The sequence below is a fragment of the Acipenser ruthenus genome, chromosome 31 (genome assembly GCF_902713425.1).
Source record: "Acipenser ruthenus chromosome 31, fAciRut3.2 maternal haplotype, whole genome shotgun sequence".
NCBI classification, from domain to species: domain Eukaryota; kingdom Metazoa; phylum Chordata; class Actinopteri; order Acipenseriformes; family Acipenseridae; genus Acipenser; species Acipenser ruthenus.
Genome location: NC_081219.1, coordinates 787,795 through 809,142, shown reverse-complemented (window position 1 = coordinate 809,142; position 21,348 = coordinate 787,795). Strand labels below are relative to the sequence as shown.

The window sequence follows — 21,348 nt, the reverse complement described above, 5'->3', positions numbered from 1 at the left end:
TGCTTGGTTTACGGGGGTGGAGTTTATAAGCGTACAATACACTGCATACTATAGAAATCTTATTGGAATGCACATGAAAGAGTTGCTTTATCACAATCAAAGCATTCCATTTGAAAGAATCACGTATCTCACTCCGACACCTGACACTGCTGTTGTCTGAAGGTCTAAAAAAGGAGGAACGTGTTATTTCTGATATACACTGGTATGCCTCCAGACACAGTTATAGTGATATATTGGGATTACAGCTCATTTGGATGCAGAAACGCCTTCAAGCTGAGCACCTCTCATCACCCCCTTGCCAAAGTCTGTGAGATCCGCTGTCTTACCCATTGTAAATGAAACGACTTGCAAAGGGGAGATGCAGCTCGCATGTATTGTAGAAATGCATGTCAGGAATTCTGTTTGAGTGACACATTCATCAGTTATTCAAGGGTAAGCCAGTTTGTTATAAAATATGGGCAGTATAGTTAAGGGGGAAGGGGGGTACTGTACTGCACTGCATATCCACTACATTACCCAGCTTGCAGATTTCTCTGCAGTTTTTCAGCCTATGCAAACACTAAGCATTATATGTTTTGCTTGCTTCTATTTTGTTACCAAGGATTGTGTTTGTGTTATCAGCTTTCGTGGTCTGGCTGTTGAATATTAACCATGTGCTCTACATCTCAATTGATAGTAATTACACTTAAGTGTGATAATACCAGATGGATGCATTCACAATAGACTAGGTGCCATGAAGAAAAAAACATCTGAGCAGCTCAGAGATTTAATGGGCTTGTTTTGTTTGTTGAGGTTAGCATATCAAAATCTGCTTTGCATTTGCATAGGTGATAGGAAGGAGTCAGCTGACTAAGCAGTGTTCTCGGTTTGTATTGCTGCTTGTTTGATACGTCGCAAGATCCTTTTATCACATCTGCTTGGTGATATTAAAACTGTCTGTGGACGAGGTGAAAAGACAGCGCAGGGTTTGAATTCTTTTGGAATCATAGCGAATGAAAATAATAAACACGTGACTGCATTTGTTGCTTGTAAAACCCGTCATCTTGTTTTTGTGAATGACAGCCACAAAAGTGGTGCATCATCTCTGCGAAAGCGCAGGTGTAGCTCCCTTTTAACTGGTGGCACGAAAGGAATAGACAGGTATTTTATAGTAAAGTAAGCAGAGATAGTTAATATGTTACAATGTTAAAATATATCCAGACCACTAGAGAAAGCTACCACGCTGTATAGCCTATTGTATGAACTCAATCTATGGAGAATGATAGAGATATCTGTGTGTGAATGTGAGAGCGTGAGAGAGTCAGTGGACGCAGGCAGTAGGTAAAGGACTAACACTTGCGGGTTCGGGTCGGGTTGCAGGTCTTATTAAAGCAGGTGATGGGGCTCATTCTTGAGATTTCAGGAGGATTATCCAACAATCGCTGTGTTCTGTGTCTGACAGCCAGAGCAGATCCCAGCTCTGTATCTCTTTGTGAAAAGACATCATAGAAATCGTGCCTACAAGTCACAGTCAAAAAGGAAGTCACCTTTAATGAAACTACCATAGATTATATTAGCTGAAATTCAATTTCTTTATGAGATTTATAATATTTCACTTCTTCCCATCTTCTAAACCCCTTTTACAGCATGGGTATAACCAGGGTCAGACAGGAATTTTACAACCAAAATAGTTTTTCTTCAACTCCTTATCGGTCTGACTTAACAATTCAAATCCGATTAGTTCATTTTTAAGTGCAACACTTTACCTACTTAGACTAAATAAGGGTAATCTCTACTATTTTCAATTGGAGCCAACTCTCTGTAGCTTTGAAGTTGCCAAGGGCTGCCGTCAAGCGCATGACCTCATGTCTGCTGCCCTTTAATCCTTGGTGCCATATTCACAGGGGCCGCTGTATCACACACATAGACAGCCTCTTGCAATGTACACTCCAGGGATCCACTGATGTAGATGAGATTCCAGATTAGATGAGAGAAAATGAGATGCTGTAAGAAGTGAACTCAGTAAACCCAGCCATTGCCCTGGCACTGTATTAGCACTGTGTACAGTGTGCTTCAGATGAGACATTATACGGGTCCTGTCTGCTCATGGACATTAAAAATCCCATTGACATTAAAGAAGAGCAGTTTTATAAACCCTGGTGTCTTGGATAAATTACATTGACCAGACTCCCACTGTGGAGGCTTATATCATGCATTTTTATATGTTGTTAGTTATTTTAATTCGGCCCAAAACATGTTGTATGCACACAGCAATTAATCAAAGGGCCCAGCCATAAAAAGATATCTTCAAAGGGTGCCAAGATGCCAATGGAAAAGAGGTCTGCCTTGTGAAGATACAATTGGGTCAAACTCTGCCTCCTAATTGCAGCAGGAACACAAATAAAATAAAGTAGTTAAGAGCTCTTCAGAAACAGATTTTGAATGGTGCCTGAGATTTGAGATCACGGTTGGTCCTGTATAGGTAGTACCAGTAGTTTCGCACCATGCTTTATTCCAGCCTGGCTGGAGTTCTTGCCATGACTGAAGAGGTAGTAGGGATCCCTGAAAGCTGCCGGTCTGGCAATGTATTGAATGACGTCATCGAACTGGCCCTTAACAAGAACATGCTCAGCCCAGACATCTCCAGGAATAAAGGATGTTTCACACATACTGTCTGTCCCACCTGCTGTGATATTCCATGGGACATTCTTTGTAATGCACTGTAGACGGGTGTCTTACTGTTGTGACTGGTGCTGAAGAGTTTATATTCTTCACTTTCAGGACTGGGTGGTCTTGGGAATGGGTGGGGATAGGTATATTTTTCCCCAAACACTATCATTAGATAGTGTTTGGGGAAAGAAAAAAAACAATATGGCACTGAATGTGATCAGATCTTCAACCAAAACCTAATATTAGATAAAAGGGACCCTGAGTGAACAAATAACACAAAAATGTGATACATATTTCATTTATTTATTAAAGAAAGTTATGCAACACCCAATGCCCCCGTGTGAAAAAGTAATCGACTCCTTAGACTCAATAACTGGTTACGCCACCTTTAGGAGCAATAACTGCAACCAGATGCTTCCTGTAGTTATTGATTAGTCTCTCACAGCTCCGTGGAGGAATTTTGGCCCACTCCTCCATGCAGAACTGCTTCAACTCAGTGACATTTGTGGGTTTTCGAGCAGGTCCTGCCACAACATCTCAATGGGGTTTATGTCTGGACTTTGACTAGGCCATTCCAAAACTTTAAATTTCTTGTTCTTCAACCATTCTGATGTAGACTTGCTTGTGTGTTTCGGATCATTTTCTTCATCTTCAGCTCACGGACGGATGGCCTGACATTCTCCTGTAGAATTCTCTGATACAGAGCAGAATTCATGGTTCCTTCAATGATGGCAAGGTGACCAGGTCCTGATGCAGCAAAGCATCCCCAGACCATGACACTACCACCACCATGCTTGACTGTTGGTATGAGGTTCTTACTGTGGAATGCAGTGTTTGGTTTTCGCCAGACATAACGGGGCCCATGTCGGCCAAAAAGTTCCACTTTTGACTCATCTGTCCATAGAACATTGTTCCAGAACTCTTGAGGATCATCCAGGTGCTCTTTGGCAAACTTGAGACGAGCATTCATGTTCTTCTTAGTGAGCAATGGTTCCCACCTTGCTACTCTGCCATGAATCCCATTTTTGCCCAGTGTCTTTCAGATGGTGGAGTCATGAACACTGACCTTAGCCGAGGCGAGAGAGGCCTGCGGATCCCTGGATGTTGTTCTAGGGTTCTTTGTGACTTCCTGGAAGATTTTACGCCTTGCTCTTGGAGAGATTTTGGCAGTACGGCCACTCCTGGAAAGATTCACTACTGTCCCAAGCTCTGACTGTGGTTCGGTGGAGCCCCGGAGCCTTAGAAATTGCTTTGTAACCCTTTCCAGACTGATAGGCATCAACAACTTTTTTCCAGAGGTCTTCAGGAATAAATTTTGTTTGTGGCATGATGTGCCTCTAGAACCTGTGTGCTGACAACTTCACTCTGATGGTAAGGGCCAAAGTTAGTCAGATTTATATTGGGCAGGGCTGGCCCAAATCAGACCTGGTTGTTAACTAAAGTACTCAAACAGCTGACCCTAATTATCCCTTTACTTGGGTTGAGTTAACTAGGGGAGCAATAACTTTTTCACACCTGAAGATTGCATGTTTGATTACCTTGCACACCAAACAAATGAAAGAAGCACCAAACTTTGGTGTCATTTTTTCTCTCAGACTCCCTCTATATACTACTACAACCCACCAAAAAATCTTACCAAATACAACGTGAAAAATGCAGAAAATCAGACAGGGGGCAAATACTTTTTTCACGGCATTGTATATATATATATATATATATATATATATATATATATATATATATATATATATATATATATATACAGGTAGTGGACAAAAAAATCGAAACACCTGGGTAAATGGGGGACACCAAGTATACTGAAAGCAAGGGCTTCCACACAGGTGTGGCTCATGCGTTGAGTAAGCAAATAACATCCCAGCATGCTTAGGGTCATGCATAAAAATGCTGGACAGGCCTGGTTACCTATATTTATGGTTTGCATGGCTACTACACTACCTGCATGTGAAAGAGAATGAGCAGACATGCATGTCAAACACATTCTGTTCAATTGACCTAAACATCTGTGGATTTCCGCTTGAGATGATTAAAATGTGTGTACCAAGGTTATGCGAATCAAACAGTGCATCCATGTTTCTTTAGTGCATTTCTAGTACCCCAGGGAGAGTCCTACACAGGGAGGAGTCTATTCAATTGACCAGATGGGTCAATAGACATCACCCTGTATGTTTTACACACATTACAGTGTATACTATATACTACTGTACAGATGCAGACATACAGCAATTGTTCCAATAGATTCCTGTTCTTTAAACACAGGTTTACGCTCACTGCAGTGGACAGCAGAGGAAGGCGGTCAGACTCGAGCTTCGTCTCTGTAAGGACATCCTGTCCCATGGTGGATGACAGCAAGGCTGAAGGTGTGTTGTCCGTATTTGATTTTCAGCTCCTCCCAGTCCTTCCACTGTAACTGCCACCTTGCTCTGATAGAGAAAGCCAAGGGCCTACAGCTCTCTGACACAGTCACTGCTGAAGCTGTTCCATTTTAAACAAAGCACATGGTCTTCACATGGCAGTGAGCTGACACCAGGGTTATTGCAGGTCATATCAACCCTGTCCTCTGCACAACCATGGCACATGTTGTTTCACTTGAATATGTGAATTCAGTAGTGTTATTTCTGATACAATGTTCTGCTGTAGTTCTTCTTGGGGGGAACTGGCAATTTTGAAGTATTTCATGGGCAGTATTACTAATTACTTAAAATAGAATGTATAACAGCAAGAAGGAAATAATTAGTAGCACTCGCTACAAGAAGAAACTGTATTAAACTATAACGGTATTAAAACGTAGGCTTACTGTCTGAAAATGTGTTGGTGCCACTATTTGTTTCTAACCCTCTAATGTTTAACCCTCAGAAATTGCTGACAAGGTCTATAATTTATACAACGGCTACACCAGTGGCAAGGAGCAGCAGATTGCCTACAACACTCTCATGGAGATCTCCCCTTCCATGCTGTACCGCGTCCAGCACCACTACAACTCCCACTATGAGAAATTCGGGGATTTCGTCTGGCGCAGCGAAGACGAGCTTGGACCGAGGTGAGCGTGAGATTACATGTCACTATCACCATCAAATCACTAAAAGGGTATACAATTGAAAAAAAAACACTGCGAAAAGAAAAGGCTGGAGGTTTAAATGTATTGTTAAATCAAACAATGCAAGCTGTCTGCCACACACAACTTCTGAAAGAACTGGGAAACCATGCATAACTTCAGACATCATACTCGGGAGGGTGCCGTCATATTAAATAAAAACATGTGATTTTGAAAGGGAGTTTTGTTATTGGCCGTGGAAAGGAAATACTGCATATTTTCAATGGCAATACAGACTAACCGGCACAGTTACACTAGCACAAGCGAGCTCCAAATGTACAAAGCATTGGGAGAGTTGTATGAACAAATCCATATTAGTGCCATGATGCCGTATTAGTACCAGTGTTCTACCGCATCGAGTTACAAATCCATTGTGCTGATATTGATGGTCTGCTCATGGGTCTACTTGGTTTCCTTGAGAAATACATTGTGTAACGGGGTTCCAATGGGATATGTATGAGGCAGTGAGGTCCAGAGGTTAAAGAAAAGGGCTTGTAACCAGGAGGTCTTCGGTTCAAATCCCGGCTCAGCCACTGTCTCTTTGTGTGACCCTGAGCAAGTCACTAAACCTCCTTGTGCTTCATCTTTCAGGGGAGACGTTGTTGTAATTGACTCTGCAGCTGATACATAGTTCACACACCCAAGTCTCTGTAAGTCGCCTTGGATAAAGGTGTCTGCTAAATAAACAAATAATAAAACTATAGATGCACTATTTCAGATAACCTTTAGGATACAGTCTCAATTAATTTAATGCGTTCTTGTTTCTTTTATTGGATGTATATGGAGCATACCTGTATAACTGCATATTTAGCTATGCTTGTTTCTGCTGATGTCATCCTGTTTTTAATGTTTAAATAGCAGAAACCAGGAAGGCTATGTATTCAGTATAGGTGTCGTGACTGGTGTTTGTCAGCAAGGTGGACTGGAGACAGGTCCTGGAAAGCTGTTCCAGAAATCTCAAAGTGAATGAGATGTTTCACAGGAAGCCGGTAGGCAGTTTAGCGATCATGTGTACTCCATCAGGACTGCTTCCCGCATATGTGCTCAGAAACTAGAACTGCACAGTGAGCCTGGGCTGGACTTGAACCCACAGTGCCAAAACTGGAAGCATTTAGGTCAGTTGATTTTGCATGATAAAAATGTTTGTTGACACGATCATGTTGCCATGGAGCATAGTCACCTCGGTTACCAATGACACCATAGAAACGCTAAGATACTGGTTGTGTGCTCCTTAGTCTATGTTTTAATCTTAAAAATACTAAAAGAAACTTACATTTAATGACAAGCATTCCGACTAGAAGTCTTTTTTTATTATTTATTTTAGTGTTGTTTGTTTTAACCTTGATGATTTCATATTTTGTTTCTTAACTATTTTTGCAATTTTGGAGGAAAAAATACCTATAAAACTGAGCATGTACATGACGTAACAAAATGCATTATGCTACAGTCCTAAGTACAGTTTATACCAGATTTTATTTAAATGTTCATTAAATGGTTAACAATGCACAGTGATGCACATTCACAAAATAGCCCTTATTACTTTTAAGAATGAAATAGAAATAATGATTACTTAAATGCTGTGCTGTCTGTACATGACAGACAATTTACCATTTTCATTCTGAAAAATGTATTCATTCATAGTTATCTACAGCACTGGCCCATAATAGCAGTAGTACGGAAGCCATAATAGTAGTACAGTATTTCATGTTAGATTTAAAAATGTCACATGTGTTAACAAGGTAATATTATTCAGCAGGTTTCATTCAACTTTATGAAGCAATTCTATAGGGTGATGCATTTGGCCATAGCTGTACATGTCATTTTAGCCTACTTGAAATGTTTATAGAAATCATTATCAACAAATCTTTAACAAAAGCTGTGTTCATTTTAGCACATCATAGTCCTTTACAACATTATACTTTAACAGGATCAATTCAATGATGCAACATTGGTAATGGCTTTGGATTACAATATAATGCAATTAGGCAGGATATACACTTTAACAATATACACTTAAGTGGGGTAGACTTATTTCAAATTCTGCTATGGGTGTCTTTACCATTTCCTTGGGACGTGTGAAGCCCTTAGGCTCTGTTCAGATGATCTAATACTGCCACTGAGCTATTTTGTAATGCCCCAAGGCTGTGGGAATCTAACTTCTAACAGTTCATGTGGGCCTCTTACATGGATTTCAGTTGCTAACAGTATGTAAGATGCCAGGGAGGATCCTAGTCCGTGTTTTCAGGCTGGCGGTATTTAGATCTGTCAGCATTACATCAATTGAATTGTGTCATCTCTGGCTGTGAAGGTAAACAGCTTACACAGTACATTTCATACAGGAGTCAGAGCAAGAACCCATTAACTCCTATTGTAATCACAGAATGTCAAAGAGCTTACAAAAAGATGACTTTACATGAACGTGCACTGGTGCCTTCATTAAATTGTCCAAGGCAGTCATTACCAGATGAAAGTGCCCGTCTTAAAGGGTAACACAATTCTGCAGCTGATTATTCACAGTCAGTAATTGCACCTCTTATCAGAAACCAGACCTTTTTAAATTAATTTTTTAAATGAAGGTAACCTTACCTGCTGGCTCAGGCTTGATGTTTCTCAACTGCTGGTGAAGCAAGAAACTCCAATCCTTTTGTGAGCTGAAATGCGCGCATACTTCAATGAGCAATAATAAAATCAAATGTCACAGGGAGTACTTTGCCGCCAAGAGTCTTGGCTTGCATTCCGAGACAGGAAGCAGAGTTAGGGTACTTGGCGTTCTTTTGCTAATTTATAAAACGCTTGCCAATCTCTAGTGTTTAAAGAATGCCTTCTTCTGGTTGGTCCAGGTCAAGTTTTAGACAGTGAAAATACAACTAGGTTAATTTAGATTATGCAGTGAAGTACAAATCATAGGAACTTGTTGGCTTATGGAGGCCAGCTCATGTTTTATGTTCTAATCTGACCACCTAGTTTTATAGTTCCATTACTATTTGACTACACAGTTGTAAGATTAATAGAGGTTAATGTCTGTTGTACAGACATAAGCCTCCAGTGGAAGGTTATTCACTTAAATGTCTTGGAGGAGGTATACTTTTTTTTTTTTTTACTTTTATGAAAGACCAAATAATTAATCTTATCTCCTTAAACATAAATTTCCAACCCCTAGATTAAAGCATCCAAAAGTGTAATTTAAAAATAAATGATAAAAAGAATGCTTTCATAATAGCAACATTGAAGTCATACGTATAAAATAGCACTGGTGGCACTGTGAGGCAATGCTTCAGGATGTAGCCTTTTTATTAACAGGGAGTGGAATACAAGTACAGTGCGCATAAAGCCCAATGTATGCATAGTTTCCAAACAGCAATTATAGGCAACATAATAACGTATAGATTATAATGAATCAATACATTACATCTACATTGGACAGCTATAAAATATAAATACATGTTTACATTACGAAACATATATTAAATATAGTGCATACCTCCAGGGCCTATTCTGCACGTGAAGCCTTATAAATAACATAGTACAGAGCAGATGTTAAATCATTGGATGCCATTAACTAAAAGTCAAGTTAAAACTACAAAACATTTATATATATATATATATATATATATATATATATATATATATATATATATATATATATATATATATATATATATATATATATATATTAACCCTGCCCTTCAAGTGCTGATAGTCAATGTATCTTTAGCAGTCATTTCAACCATTAGGTTTATTCCATGACTCCCGACAATACCACATTTGTGTAAAATACCTCTATGTAGTCTCTTGCATTAATTAAATTGAATAATTAAATATAGTTTTAATACGTGCAATGGTTACAACCACCTGTGTTACCCATAGCGACAGGATTGGTGTCACCGTGCACCTTTAAGAACGCCTGTTTTTTTTTTTTTTAATCGGTCAGGAGCTTGAGTAATTTATAGCCACAGAAAGAAACAATGATTTATTCAATATGTATTTATAGCAATACGTTGTGCTACAGTGGCAGGCTTAGCATGGTTAATGTGTCTGTTCAGACCATTTATATTTGTTGCAGGTCACCACCCTCAGCCATCCTGTCACAATCATATACATAAGAATATACATAAAAAGCAAATAACTTGTTACTTGTCAGAGCTGCTTCTAGTGTATCTGGACAGTGCAGCTATCTGAATGGAGCACTATGACTCAACTGCCCGTATCCCGGTTTGCTGTTGTTAAAAGATGCTATGTCTGAGCTCCAGTCGAGCTGACAGGCTGTGATTGGCTGACTCGGCAGTTGCGGGTACAGGACAGGTGGCTTACGTTTGCTGGTTTTGGTGGATAATAAAATTAATTTGAATAAATTGTGTCTTTGTCTCGTATTTGCTGTCCAATAGGTGTGAATTGAGTTTTCATGACAGCAAGTCAAAATCAAATTGCTGACAGCTGCATGGATTGATTTTAAATTTGATTCACAGTTGATGCAATGATGTTCCAGTTGTCATCTACTGTCTGATAGAAGCCTGCTAGAGCTGGAAGCTGATTGGCTGATGTTACTGAATAGTTTTCTAATATAATTTGTCCTGAATTTGCATCCTGACTTTGACACTATATGATTCAGACATTTTCTAAAGAAGTTATATTGTTTTTTTTTCAGTATTTTTATTCATTTTGTCAAGAAATCCATTCAGATGTTTGGCTAGCCATCTATCCCAAAAGCTGTGCCAAGCCCACATTTGACACTTTGGCAACACAGATGTCTTTTTTTTCCTGTTCATCACACTGACTCCGCATCAACCTAAAACACAGACTTTTTGTATTATTTTGTGATTCAATGTAAACCCGTGAATGATTCTGTAAAATTACAAACAAATTAAAGGTTGGATTTTTTATATGCCATACTATGGAGACAGTGTGATCTTGTGGTTAGAACCAAGGTCCAGGAAATGTGGGATTTGAATACTAGCTCAGCCACTTAACAACTCACTCCCTTTGTGAATTTGGAAGACTATACAACATGTGAAACTGGCCAGCCTCGGAACAGCCCTGTGAAAAAAAAAAAATAGCAAACATCTCCAAACATCCACAGTGACATCACACGAAGCGCCTGTCCAGGTAGTTTACATACACATTTTTTATCGTTAGAGATTGTCTGTAAAGGTTTGCCATGATGTAATCATAAAAAAGTGTTGTAAAGCAAAGTAAATCACAAAGAAGTACAGTCAGGACTATTCAAAACCATGGTAAACAATAGCAAGGCTTGGAAATGTTCAAAACAAAGGTCATATGCTGATCGAATCAAACCCCCAATTCAAGTCGGCAAACATTTTGACTGGAGCTTCCATCGACGTACTAGCCACAACTTTTGTTTATCAGTTTTACCTTATCATTTTTGAAGTTATGGATGAAATAAGAGATATAACTCAGGTACTATTTTCAAAACTCAGTAAGTAGATTTTAATTAAATTAATAAAAAGATGAATTCCTATATTACAATCATGATTACTATTGAAATGTCTTTCAAAAGATTGTTACAGTAGTACTTGCAAACTACACAATTTATTGCTGTTATACTAAAGTATGTAAAAATAATGTGATATCTTGTAACAATTGTAAGTTGCCCTGGATAAGGGTGTCTGCTAAAAAAAAAAAAGTATATTTTGTAAGATTTTAAAGGGAAAATAATGGGTTCATCAGCCACAATCATCTCCATCCGAGCAGTAGCGTCATTGATCAGGATCTTCAGGTATAAAGAAAACTTTAATGTATATGTAATACTGCAGCGATTTCACTCTTAAAACATGAGCAGTATCTGTCTTCAGGAAAGGACCTTTCAGAGTGACATGCCACTTCTTCCAGATTGTACATTTCTCCTATCAGCAGTAAAGTGAGAGTTTTTTGGCCTTACGCAGACGCTGCAGATCCACAGAATGTGTCCTCTTGGTAACCTTTATGTAATAACTGCATGGTTTCCATATGATAATCAATATCACAGTTATTAGGAAGAGAGGAGACATAGAAAGGAGGAGTGCCGACTTCTCTGCTTCATCTGGGTGGATAATCTTTAATTGGATGATGCCAGCAATGACACACATTTGTAAAGGTGTTTAAGAAGTGCTGCTTCATCTTTGTCCCCCTTTCTATGTCCACCTTTGCCTTCAAGACTTCATCTTCACCTTCTTAATCTCAATCAGAGGCCCTTTGGACCAACGCCAGCCTTAGGCTGCACTTGCTTCATTTTGACTTTCATTCGGAAAAAGCAAGGCCAAGAGAAGCACCCAATGTCATCAGCTATATGCTACAGCCAAAGGGCATCCCTTCTACTGTACAAGCAAGCTGGAGCTGCAAAATTCCTCCATGCTTTAAGAACAGTAAGACAAGGTTGCAGTAATATTCTGTAATGTAACTATACTGGGCTTGATCCTCAAAATACATTCTTACCTGAAGACCTGTCTATAATTGAGATCAATTAAATATAACTGTGAATTTTAGACGTAAATATCTATGCATTTTAAACCATTAAATACTAGTATGATTTCATTTTAAATCCTAGTTGATAAGCTAATTACTGCTTTAAATCAATTTCTTGAATCTGCCGAATCCTCATTAAAACATTTGATTAAACCCAAGAACTCAATATTGATTTGAGCCAATAATGATCAATATTACTTCACTGTAAATGTGTTTTATTCATAGAAGGCAACCCTTTGTTTGGCATACAAATGGATAAATATATTTTGTTTATGAAATATTTAGAAGTCGACATGCCACTAAGCATGTCACCAAAATAATCAGACATCTTGTGGGTCTGTCCGTGATCTGGACAATAATATTCTTCATGAGACCTCACATCTTGGAGGCATGGCCAAAGGAACAATAATACCCTTAAATAGTTCTAACAGGGCTGCTATAACCTGCCTCCCAGTTCCTTATCCCCCCAAGTAAGCCACTCTGCTTCCTAGTGCAATTCCAAAAGGAAGTTTCATATACTGCACTCAGCTGGGGAAGCTCCTGTCTTAAGAGATTAGTGTGGATAATAAAGCTGATTTCCAGCAAAAAGTGGTGCATTAATAAAGGTTAATCACAAGTAACTGCCTCGCGCTCCATTGGGCTTCCTTTAGAAGTGATCCTTTTACTTCACATTCCTGACTCTTTGACCATGAACTGGCTTATTCTGATACAGGGCGGTTAGATTGCAGAGAAACCACCGCTGGCTTTCTTAGCATCGATATCATAACATATTAGTAGCAGATACACCACTTTGCATGAGGTTCCCAGTCTAGTGACAATGTGGGGAATGGATTGGGCAGTAAATACCTTTAAAACAATGAGTTACTTGGTTTAGTATTACATTAATTGCTCCTTAAAACATTATTTATTAAGTACATTTTACTTAGGCCGGCTAGTATTACTTATTTTAGCATGCAGTTATTTTAGTTCTACATTAGTTCTACTTATTTTAGTTACTGGTGGCAAATTCGTTTTTTTAGATTTAGGCTGCTTAATTGTATTTGCATTGAAATTGATGATACAATGTGAAGGGTTCTCTTCTCGTATTTGTCATGGTAACCATGCAGTTCTATGGAATTCCTTGGATACAATGTGAAGGGTTCTCTTCTCGTATTTTTCATGGTAACCATGCAGTTCTTTGGAATTCCTTGGATACATTGTGAAGGGTTCTGTTCTCGTATTTTTCATGGTAACCATGCAGTTCTATGGAATTCCTTGGATACAATGTGAAGGGTTCTCTTCTCGTATTTTTCATGGTAACCATGCAGTTCTATGGAATTCCTTGGATACAATGTGAAAGGTTCCGTTCTCAGTAGCTATGTGTTCAAAACAGTAGCCCCTCCCATCTTTCACTGCCTTTGACACTGTGAAGCTCGCTGACCCCTCCGCCTGCTCTGTGTGAACGGTTCTGTGTGCAGTCTGGATCCTGAGCCCTACAAAGCTGTGGGAAGAGCCACTGCACCCGCAAGCCACAGATCAACAGGCAGTCCGACGGGCGCTTTGCAAAGCTATTGACAGAATATTTACAGTTTACTGTTCACTAACACTCAGATTTTCAAAATGGCAAGGAAATCATCAAATCACCATATAGTACAGGGTCTAATCTGTACAGCTTTTAAAGCTTTGGCAAAACTCCACACACCATGTTCGTGTCAGTGTTGCATGCAGCCAGCTTGCTTCTTATTGTTAGCTGTGTACTGTGAGTAGCCCACACAGTTTCTAGATAAATACACTCTTTTAGTTACAAGGATGAAGAGCAGCTAAAATTATTTCACATACTGTATTGCAGTGTCCTAAACACTGTCAAATTGTGATTGGACATTTACAATGCATTGTTAATAATGTGGAAATGTACACCTGAGAAAAATAAAAGTAGATACAAACCTTAATGGTACAACTTGTTAAAAATCAGTGAAAGATGTCGGTGATGCAATATTCATGGCCAGCGCTGTATATGATAGTTACCTGCTCTATGGGGAAGCTAACCAGAACACAGGCTGATAAACCTCCTAGGAGTTTGACTACATTCATTTGAAGCTGCATCATGTAAACACCAGACAGTGTACATATATTTAAAATGCAGGAGTGTGCAAGGAAAACACAGCTAGTGTTAGAGGCCAGCTGAGGTCCAGTCTCAGCCATGTCTAGGTGAAACATTTTAAATAAACACGGCAGTTTATAGACACACAGCCACCGTAATGCTAAAATAAAAGAACTTACAGTAGCAGCAACATGCAAGCACTTTCCCAGCTGAAAGAACGCAAACAGAAGGGTTCAAGAACCATCATTGTAACTGTGTTTTTAGAAAAGGGCTCCAGGTTTTCTAGTAACAGACCGTAAAAAAAAAAGCACTACACAAATACATATGCAAGGCCTCCACACTATTTGTCCTCCCCGCCCCGCCCCGCCCCGCCCCGCCACTGGTGAGCGAGTTGAGTAAAGTTGAGTATGTCAGCTTTGCAATAGAAACGCAGCAGCTTTGTCATACAGTAGTACACTGCACATTTGATCCTTAGTCTCTTTGTTCACTTTTCAACAGCGCTCAGTTCAAGAAGCCACCCAACCCCTGATTGGCATTAGTTCTAATTACATTTCAAAACTGTCGGGACGAACTTCAGTAATGTGGTTTATACGAGTGGGATGTGTCACAATGTTAATATATGATCAATAATATAACTGTAATTACTGTAAATTACAGCAGAGTCACAATAGCGACTTGGCGCTGTCCAAAACAACAGCAATGCATTGATGTGTACAGAAATAAATGACACATTAAATCAATAAATGGTTCATTTTGCATTCATTTTCCATCTGCGTTTATTTTTGCATTATCCACTGTTGTGTATCCTATCTATATTCACTCATGTACTTGTTAATAAAACAGAAGGAATTAAAAAGCCTGCTACTGTTAGCTCCACAGAGAATCCATTATTTTACAGATTGACCAGCAGCATGTAATCCTAAACGTGGGCTTCCCAAGCCTCCTCTCCTCTTATTAAAAGCCCTTCCACAAACACCTGTGAATAATGCTGATAATTAAAGTAACTGCCTACTTAGTTTGATTGCCTATTACAGTGTCCACGTCCTGCTGGGTCCTGCCTTTACATCACAATCTAATGCACTTTGCATTGGAATGATTCACAGCCACTGCAGAGGGAGTTATCCTGAGTTCTTGTTGATATTAGATGAGATGCCCAGCAGAAGTACCACATTAACAAGGCCTAATGAAAAGTAATTGTCCCGCACTCTGTCAGGCTTCCCTGGAACTGGTGAGCCAGAAAAGATCATTTTACTCCCAATGCTGGCTGCCTGCCACCGTCCTGGCAGCTCCCCTTGCACAGCCGTACAGACGGGTCCTCAGGAGCGGCACTTACACTGTCTGAGAAATCCCAACCAGCGCCTTGCTGTGCTATCTGGAGCGAGTCCTGGACCTGCTGCATGCATTACTGATAGCTTTGGATCTCCTCACCACACATCAGCTCCACACCTTACTGTGCTATCTGGAGCGAGTCCTGGACTTGCTGCATGCATTACTGATAGCTTTGCATCTCCTCACCACACATCAGCTCCACATCTTGCTGTGCTATCTGGAGCGAGTCCTGGACCTGCTGCATGCATTACTGATAGCTTTGGATCTCCTCACCACACATCAGCTCCACACCTTACTGTGCTATCTGGAGCGAGTCCTGGACTTGCTGCATGAATTACTGATAGCTTTGCATCTCCTCACCACACATCAGCTCCACACCTTACTGTGCTATCTGGAGCGAGTCCTGGACTTGCTGCATGAATTACTGATAGCTTTGCATCTCCTCACCACACATCAGCTCCACACCTTGCTGTGCTATCTGGAGTGAGTCCTGGACCTGCTGCATGCATTACTGATAGCTTTGCATCTCCTCACCACACATCAGCTCCACACCTTACTGTGCTATCTGGAGCGAGTCCTGGACCTGCTGCATGCATTACTGATAGCTTTGCAGCTCCACACCTTGCTGTGCTATCTGGAGCGAGTCCTGGACCTGCTGCATGCATTACTGATAGCTTTGCATCTCCTCACCACAAATCAGCTCCACACCTTACTGTGCTATCTGCAGTAAATCCTGGACCTGATAGCTTTGCATCAGGGCCATAACCAGAGCTGCCACTTCGGTTTCAACCTGTAGCTGGCAGTGTTTATATACATATACAATACAGTTTTACATTTCTATAGCACCTAAGTGCTTTACATTGGAATGGTAAAATCTGATAAAAGCTATTGACTAAAAGTCAGGTTTAAAAAACAAGTCTTTAGCCTAGATTTGATAAAGTCATATATTCTGAGAAACAGAATTCCATAGACGTAGGCATAGTAACATACTCTGGTACTATATACTATAACATATAAAAGAACATAAGAACATAAGAAAGGTTACAAATGATAGGAGGCCATTCGGCCCATCTTGCTCGTTTGGTTGTTAGTAGCTTATTGATCCCAGAATTTCATCAAGCAGCTTCTTGAAGGATCCCAGGTTGTCAGCTTCAACAACATTACTGGGGAGTTGGTTCCAGACCCTCACAATTCTCTGTGTAAAAAAGTGCCTCCTATTTTTTGTTCTGAATGCCCCTTTATCTAATCTCCATTTGTGTCCCCTGGGTCGACATTGTCAATACCTTTTAGAATTTGGAATGCTTGAATCAGATCGCCGCATAGTCTTCTTTGTTCAAGACTGAATAAATTCATTTTTTTAGCCTGTCTGCATACGACATGCCTTTTAAACCCGGCATAATTTTGGCCGCTCTTCTTTGCACTCTTTCTAGAGCAGCAACATCCTTTTTGTAGCGAGGTGACCAGAACTGAACACAATATTCTAGATGAGGTCTTACTAATTCATTGTACAGTTTTAACATTACTTCCCTTGATTTAAATTCAACAATTTCACTATATATCTGAGCATTTTGTTGGCCTTTTTTATAGGTTCCCCACATTGTCTAGATGAAGACATTTCTGAGTCAACATAAACTCCTAGATCTTTTTCATAGGTTCCTTCTTTAATTTCAGTACCTCCCATATGGTATTCATAATGGACATTTTTATTGCCTGCATGCAGTACCTTACACTGTTCTATATTAAATGTCATTTGCCATGTGTCTGCCCAGTTCTGAATGCTGTCTAGATCATTTTGAATGACCTTTGCTGCTGCAACACAGTGTTTGCCACTCCTCCTATTTTTTTGTCGTCTGCAAATGTAACAAGTTTGCTTACTATACCGGAAGTCATTAATGTATATTAGGAAGAGCAGAGGGCCTAATACTGATCCCTGTGGTACTCCACTGGTTACCTCGCACCATTTTGAGGCTTCTTCTCTAATCAGTACTTTCTGTTTTCTACATGTTAACCACTCCCTAATCCATGTGCATGCATTTCCTGTATACTCCTGTATATGACACTGTCTACTTCTGAAATTAGTTTAAAAAATAGAGCATACAACCCACACTACATAATACAGAACACAGCCTTCCAGTCCTAAAATAGACAAGAGCAGTGTTTATTAAGTACGTTTCATCGTGATAAGAATTTGGTTCCATCAAGTCTCCTCAAAGTACAGCAACTTGATGTACAGAAGTTATTAACCAAAAAAAGCAGTTAATTAACCTTTAATAAAAAAAATGTGGGGAGCACGTCTGTCGACTTGGAAAGAGAGAGGACAAGAGACAGAGAAAGGAATATTTACTGAAAGCAACTATAAAAACTGTACGAGGAGACTCGGAGCAGATAACTGCATCAGTAGATAACTACATCGAGAGTAGCAACTTCCCGGACTAGAATATATTACTAATATTATTAAGGCAGGACTAAATGGCTGTGAAAAAAAAGACATTGGGGCCTATATACTAAGAGTTGTGCATTCACAAATATCAAGTTGTGCGTGCATAGAATTGTGACATATGTACGAAAGGAAAATGCCCAGTGCATCTAGGAAAATGTGCACGCGCAAATTCGTAAGGGCAATGTTGACCTCTGACTACTATCAATGTGTGGACAAAATTTGAGAACATGTCCCCACACAGATAGTAACTCCTGGAAAAACGACGTTGTGCGGACGTCCCCACTTTGTAAAACACGCTTTTAAGAACTAAATATGCCTTCAAAAAAAAAAAAAAAAGTGCCAAAATATTTAGTTTGTTGTCGACTTTCAACCTGTGTGGAGTTTTGTCTGACGAGTTAGAAATAGTAAATAAAAATATAGTGAGAGTCAATGACAAGTCCCCACAAATATAGGCATGCAAACATGTGTGTGTGTGTGTGTGTCTCCACATTTTGACAGATATTCCTCTGAAATATTGGATTTAATTTTAATTTTAAAATAAAAACTAATTAAAAAAAAAAAATACAATGCAGCCCTATTTGATACACCATGACAAGTCCCATATGTAATAGCATAGTGTATACACATGATTTACTCAGGAATAGGTTCTTGAGATCCCTGTGTTGCTTACCTGGTAAAGACACAGCTGTGTGGTGTGCAGGGTGAGTCATACAGTCAGGACAGCGCAGGTTCACATCCTGTCTGTGGCTGTGGGAAGTGACAGAATAGGGCTCCACACAATCTTTATCAAATCTCTATACCGACCTTTACTCTGCTTCTGTTTCAACCTGACTGAGCTGTGACTGTCAAGGTAGATGCCAGTTCATGGTAACTGCAGCACCTTGTTCACTGGCATGATCTCCAGTCCAGTCTATAGAATGGTTCACGTATGGTTCCCCAGCCATGTTTTGATGGCTGCAACTTCCCATCTTCAGTTTCTGAAGTTTGCAGAAACATATACATTATATTTGTATACCAAGTAATTCTGAAAAAATAAACGATTTCAGCAAGTATGCGTGTGTGCTTGTTTCTGTATGTATGTACAACATGAGCGGTCTTCTATTTGGATCATTTTTATTTGTGGGATGTATGTCAGATGATTAGAGCATGCAATGGAGGACTCCTACATGGTGATCTGTCAGCAGCTGCTCTCAAATCTATATATTATTCAACCTGGGTTGCATGGCGCTTATTCTCACCCATTCACTAATAATCAGTATTAGTCATTACAGCCCACTAAAATAGGCGATCAGTTTAGTCCTTATATGAAAAATGTCACTCCCTTTTATGTATGTTAGGTAGACATAAATCAAATGCATCACTTCAGTGCCAACCATTGAACTACAATGTACTGCATTTACTAGTCAGTTACAGTTATTTCACTTCCCATTTGGTAACACACGTCTATTAATGATATTGTTTTGCTGAGATTTATCCTGAAAACATGAAAAAAGGCAGTAATGACTCGTTACTGCTCATTGTTACAATTCCTGCAGACTTTATATGCAACCTTATATAGATACTCCATACAGTATATCATGTCTTAATCAGTGTCCCTGTTGAATGATAAGACAGTAAAGACTTGGAAACCACCTGGAGTTTGCACCTGTTTCTGAGTTTGTTTGGTTTTTATTAACGTCTCGATGATGGATTTAGTCTTGCGAAACCTGAGGGACTGTCAGCACTGTAAAATGAAGCTCAAAGCCAAGCTCCATCCACATGGTATCTGCGCATCCATTAAGAAAGGACAAGGGTGCCTACAAGCGTCAGCCAAAAATGAAATATTTGCTATTGAAGCAATCCCCTGGTTATCAGTTCTGAGGAGTGATGTCCTGGGCACGGAAGTGAGCACCAGGCTCTCTGGAGGATGCATTCCACATGGTCCTCAAGCAGAGGAATAGCAGCAAATTAACGTCCTTGGGGAGGAGGAACTGCCGTCCCGAGAGTCAGAGGGGGAGGAACTGCCGTCCTGAGAGCTAGAGAGGGAGGAGCTGCCATCCTGAGAGTCAGAGGGCGAGGAGCTGCTGTCCGAGAGCTAGAGAGGGAGGAGCTGCCATCCTGAGAGTCAGACGGAGAGGCTCTGCCGTCCCGAGAGTGAGAAGAGGAGGAGCTGCCATCCTGAGAGTCAGAGGGAGAGGAACTGCCGTCCCGAGAGTGAGAGGGGGAGGAGCTGCTGTCCCGAGAGTGAGAGGGGGAGGAGCTGCCATCCCGAGAGCCAGAGGGGGAGGAGCTGCCATCCCAAGAGCCAGAGGGGGAGGAGCAGCCATCCCAAGAGCCAGAGGGGGAGGAGCTTCTGTCCCGAGAGCTAGAGAGGGAGGAGCTGCAGTGCAGTAAAAGCCAGCACCAGTGCTGCCACTTCTGGAGTGCTGGGAGCTAGATGAAAAGAACCCCAAATTTACAGCAGAAGCTTTATTTCCTATTATTTAGCAAGTACAGTTGGATTTTGGACTAAAAACGTGTGGTGTAGCACAGTTCATCACAGTTACACTGTGAAGAAGTTACTGAACAAACAGCACAATCAGCATTACGACATGTAGGCTAATAAATCATATGACACAACGATAACTAAAATACAAACTTACACAAATGCATGAACCTGCACTCAAATCCCAATTCAAAAAATACAAAAAGTTACAGCTACTTTTATTCTTGTTCATGTTTTACATTTTAGAGGTAGATAAAAACAAACAGACCACAAAACATGCTTGGCTTTGTGTTCGAGGTCCCTGAACTGATTTTTTAATATTAAGTTATTTAGTTTATAAAACTAGTATGTCAATTAATTAAAGTCCAGGCTGCCCCACAGGTTGGGCCTTGTAGGCAATATCTTATCATGCATTTTATAATATGCCGAATTCTCTGTTAAATCAGTCTCAACCCACTGATCATCTTCACCACACAAGAGAATGATCTGAATGTGTTCCTCACTTTAAAGACATTTCACACCTGAAAGAGAGACGACCAATATTGACATGCCTATGATGCCTGCCTTCCGGGACACCCAGATTGAGATTGGAAAACTTCACTCCTGAAGTTGCTCAGCGTTTCACCTCCACAGGCCTGTGTCCGAATCTGGCACATAGAGGCCCGTGATAGAAAGGTGGGGAGCGTTCAGGTCAGAATGGAACTGTGCTCGCTCCCAGAGCCCCTCCTCCACTGCATGCTATAGTCCTGGTGGAGCAGATTGATTCTGTTGGTTAAGGAAAGTTACAACAACCCTTGGTTTTATTTTGCTTTGCC

The 21,348-nt window shown here is 40.2% G+C and overlaps 1 protein-coding gene and 1 long non-coding RNA gene across 5 annotated transcripts in view; one reads left to right on the top strand and one right to left on the bottom strand.

Annotated features, from left to right (window-relative positions):
• LOC131702945 (uncharacterized) overlaps positions 1 to 8,432 on the bottom strand; it is a 41,492-nt gene extending 33,060 nt beyond the window's left edge. The window contains exon 1 of the long non-coding RNA XR_009309617.1: positions 8,348 to 8,432. This is a non-coding gene — a long non-coding RNA (uncharacterized LOC131702945). The remainder of the gene's footprint in view (positions 1 to 8,347) is intronic.
• LOC117396811 (astrotactin-2-like) overlaps positions 1 to 21,348 on the top strand; it is a 559,949-nt gene that overhangs the window by 534,372 nt on the left and 4,229 nt on the right. For all 4 annotated transcript variants that reach the window (XM_059005718.1, XM_059005716.1, XM_059005717.1 and 1 more), the window contains 2 exons: positions 4,927 to 5,027; positions 5,524 to 5,707. In XM_059005718.1, the coding sequence (XP_058861701.1) occupies positions 4,927 to 5,027; positions 5,524 to 5,707 (285 nt within the window). The remainder of the gene's footprint in view (positions 1 to 4,926; positions 5,028 to 5,523; positions 5,708 to 21,348) is intronic.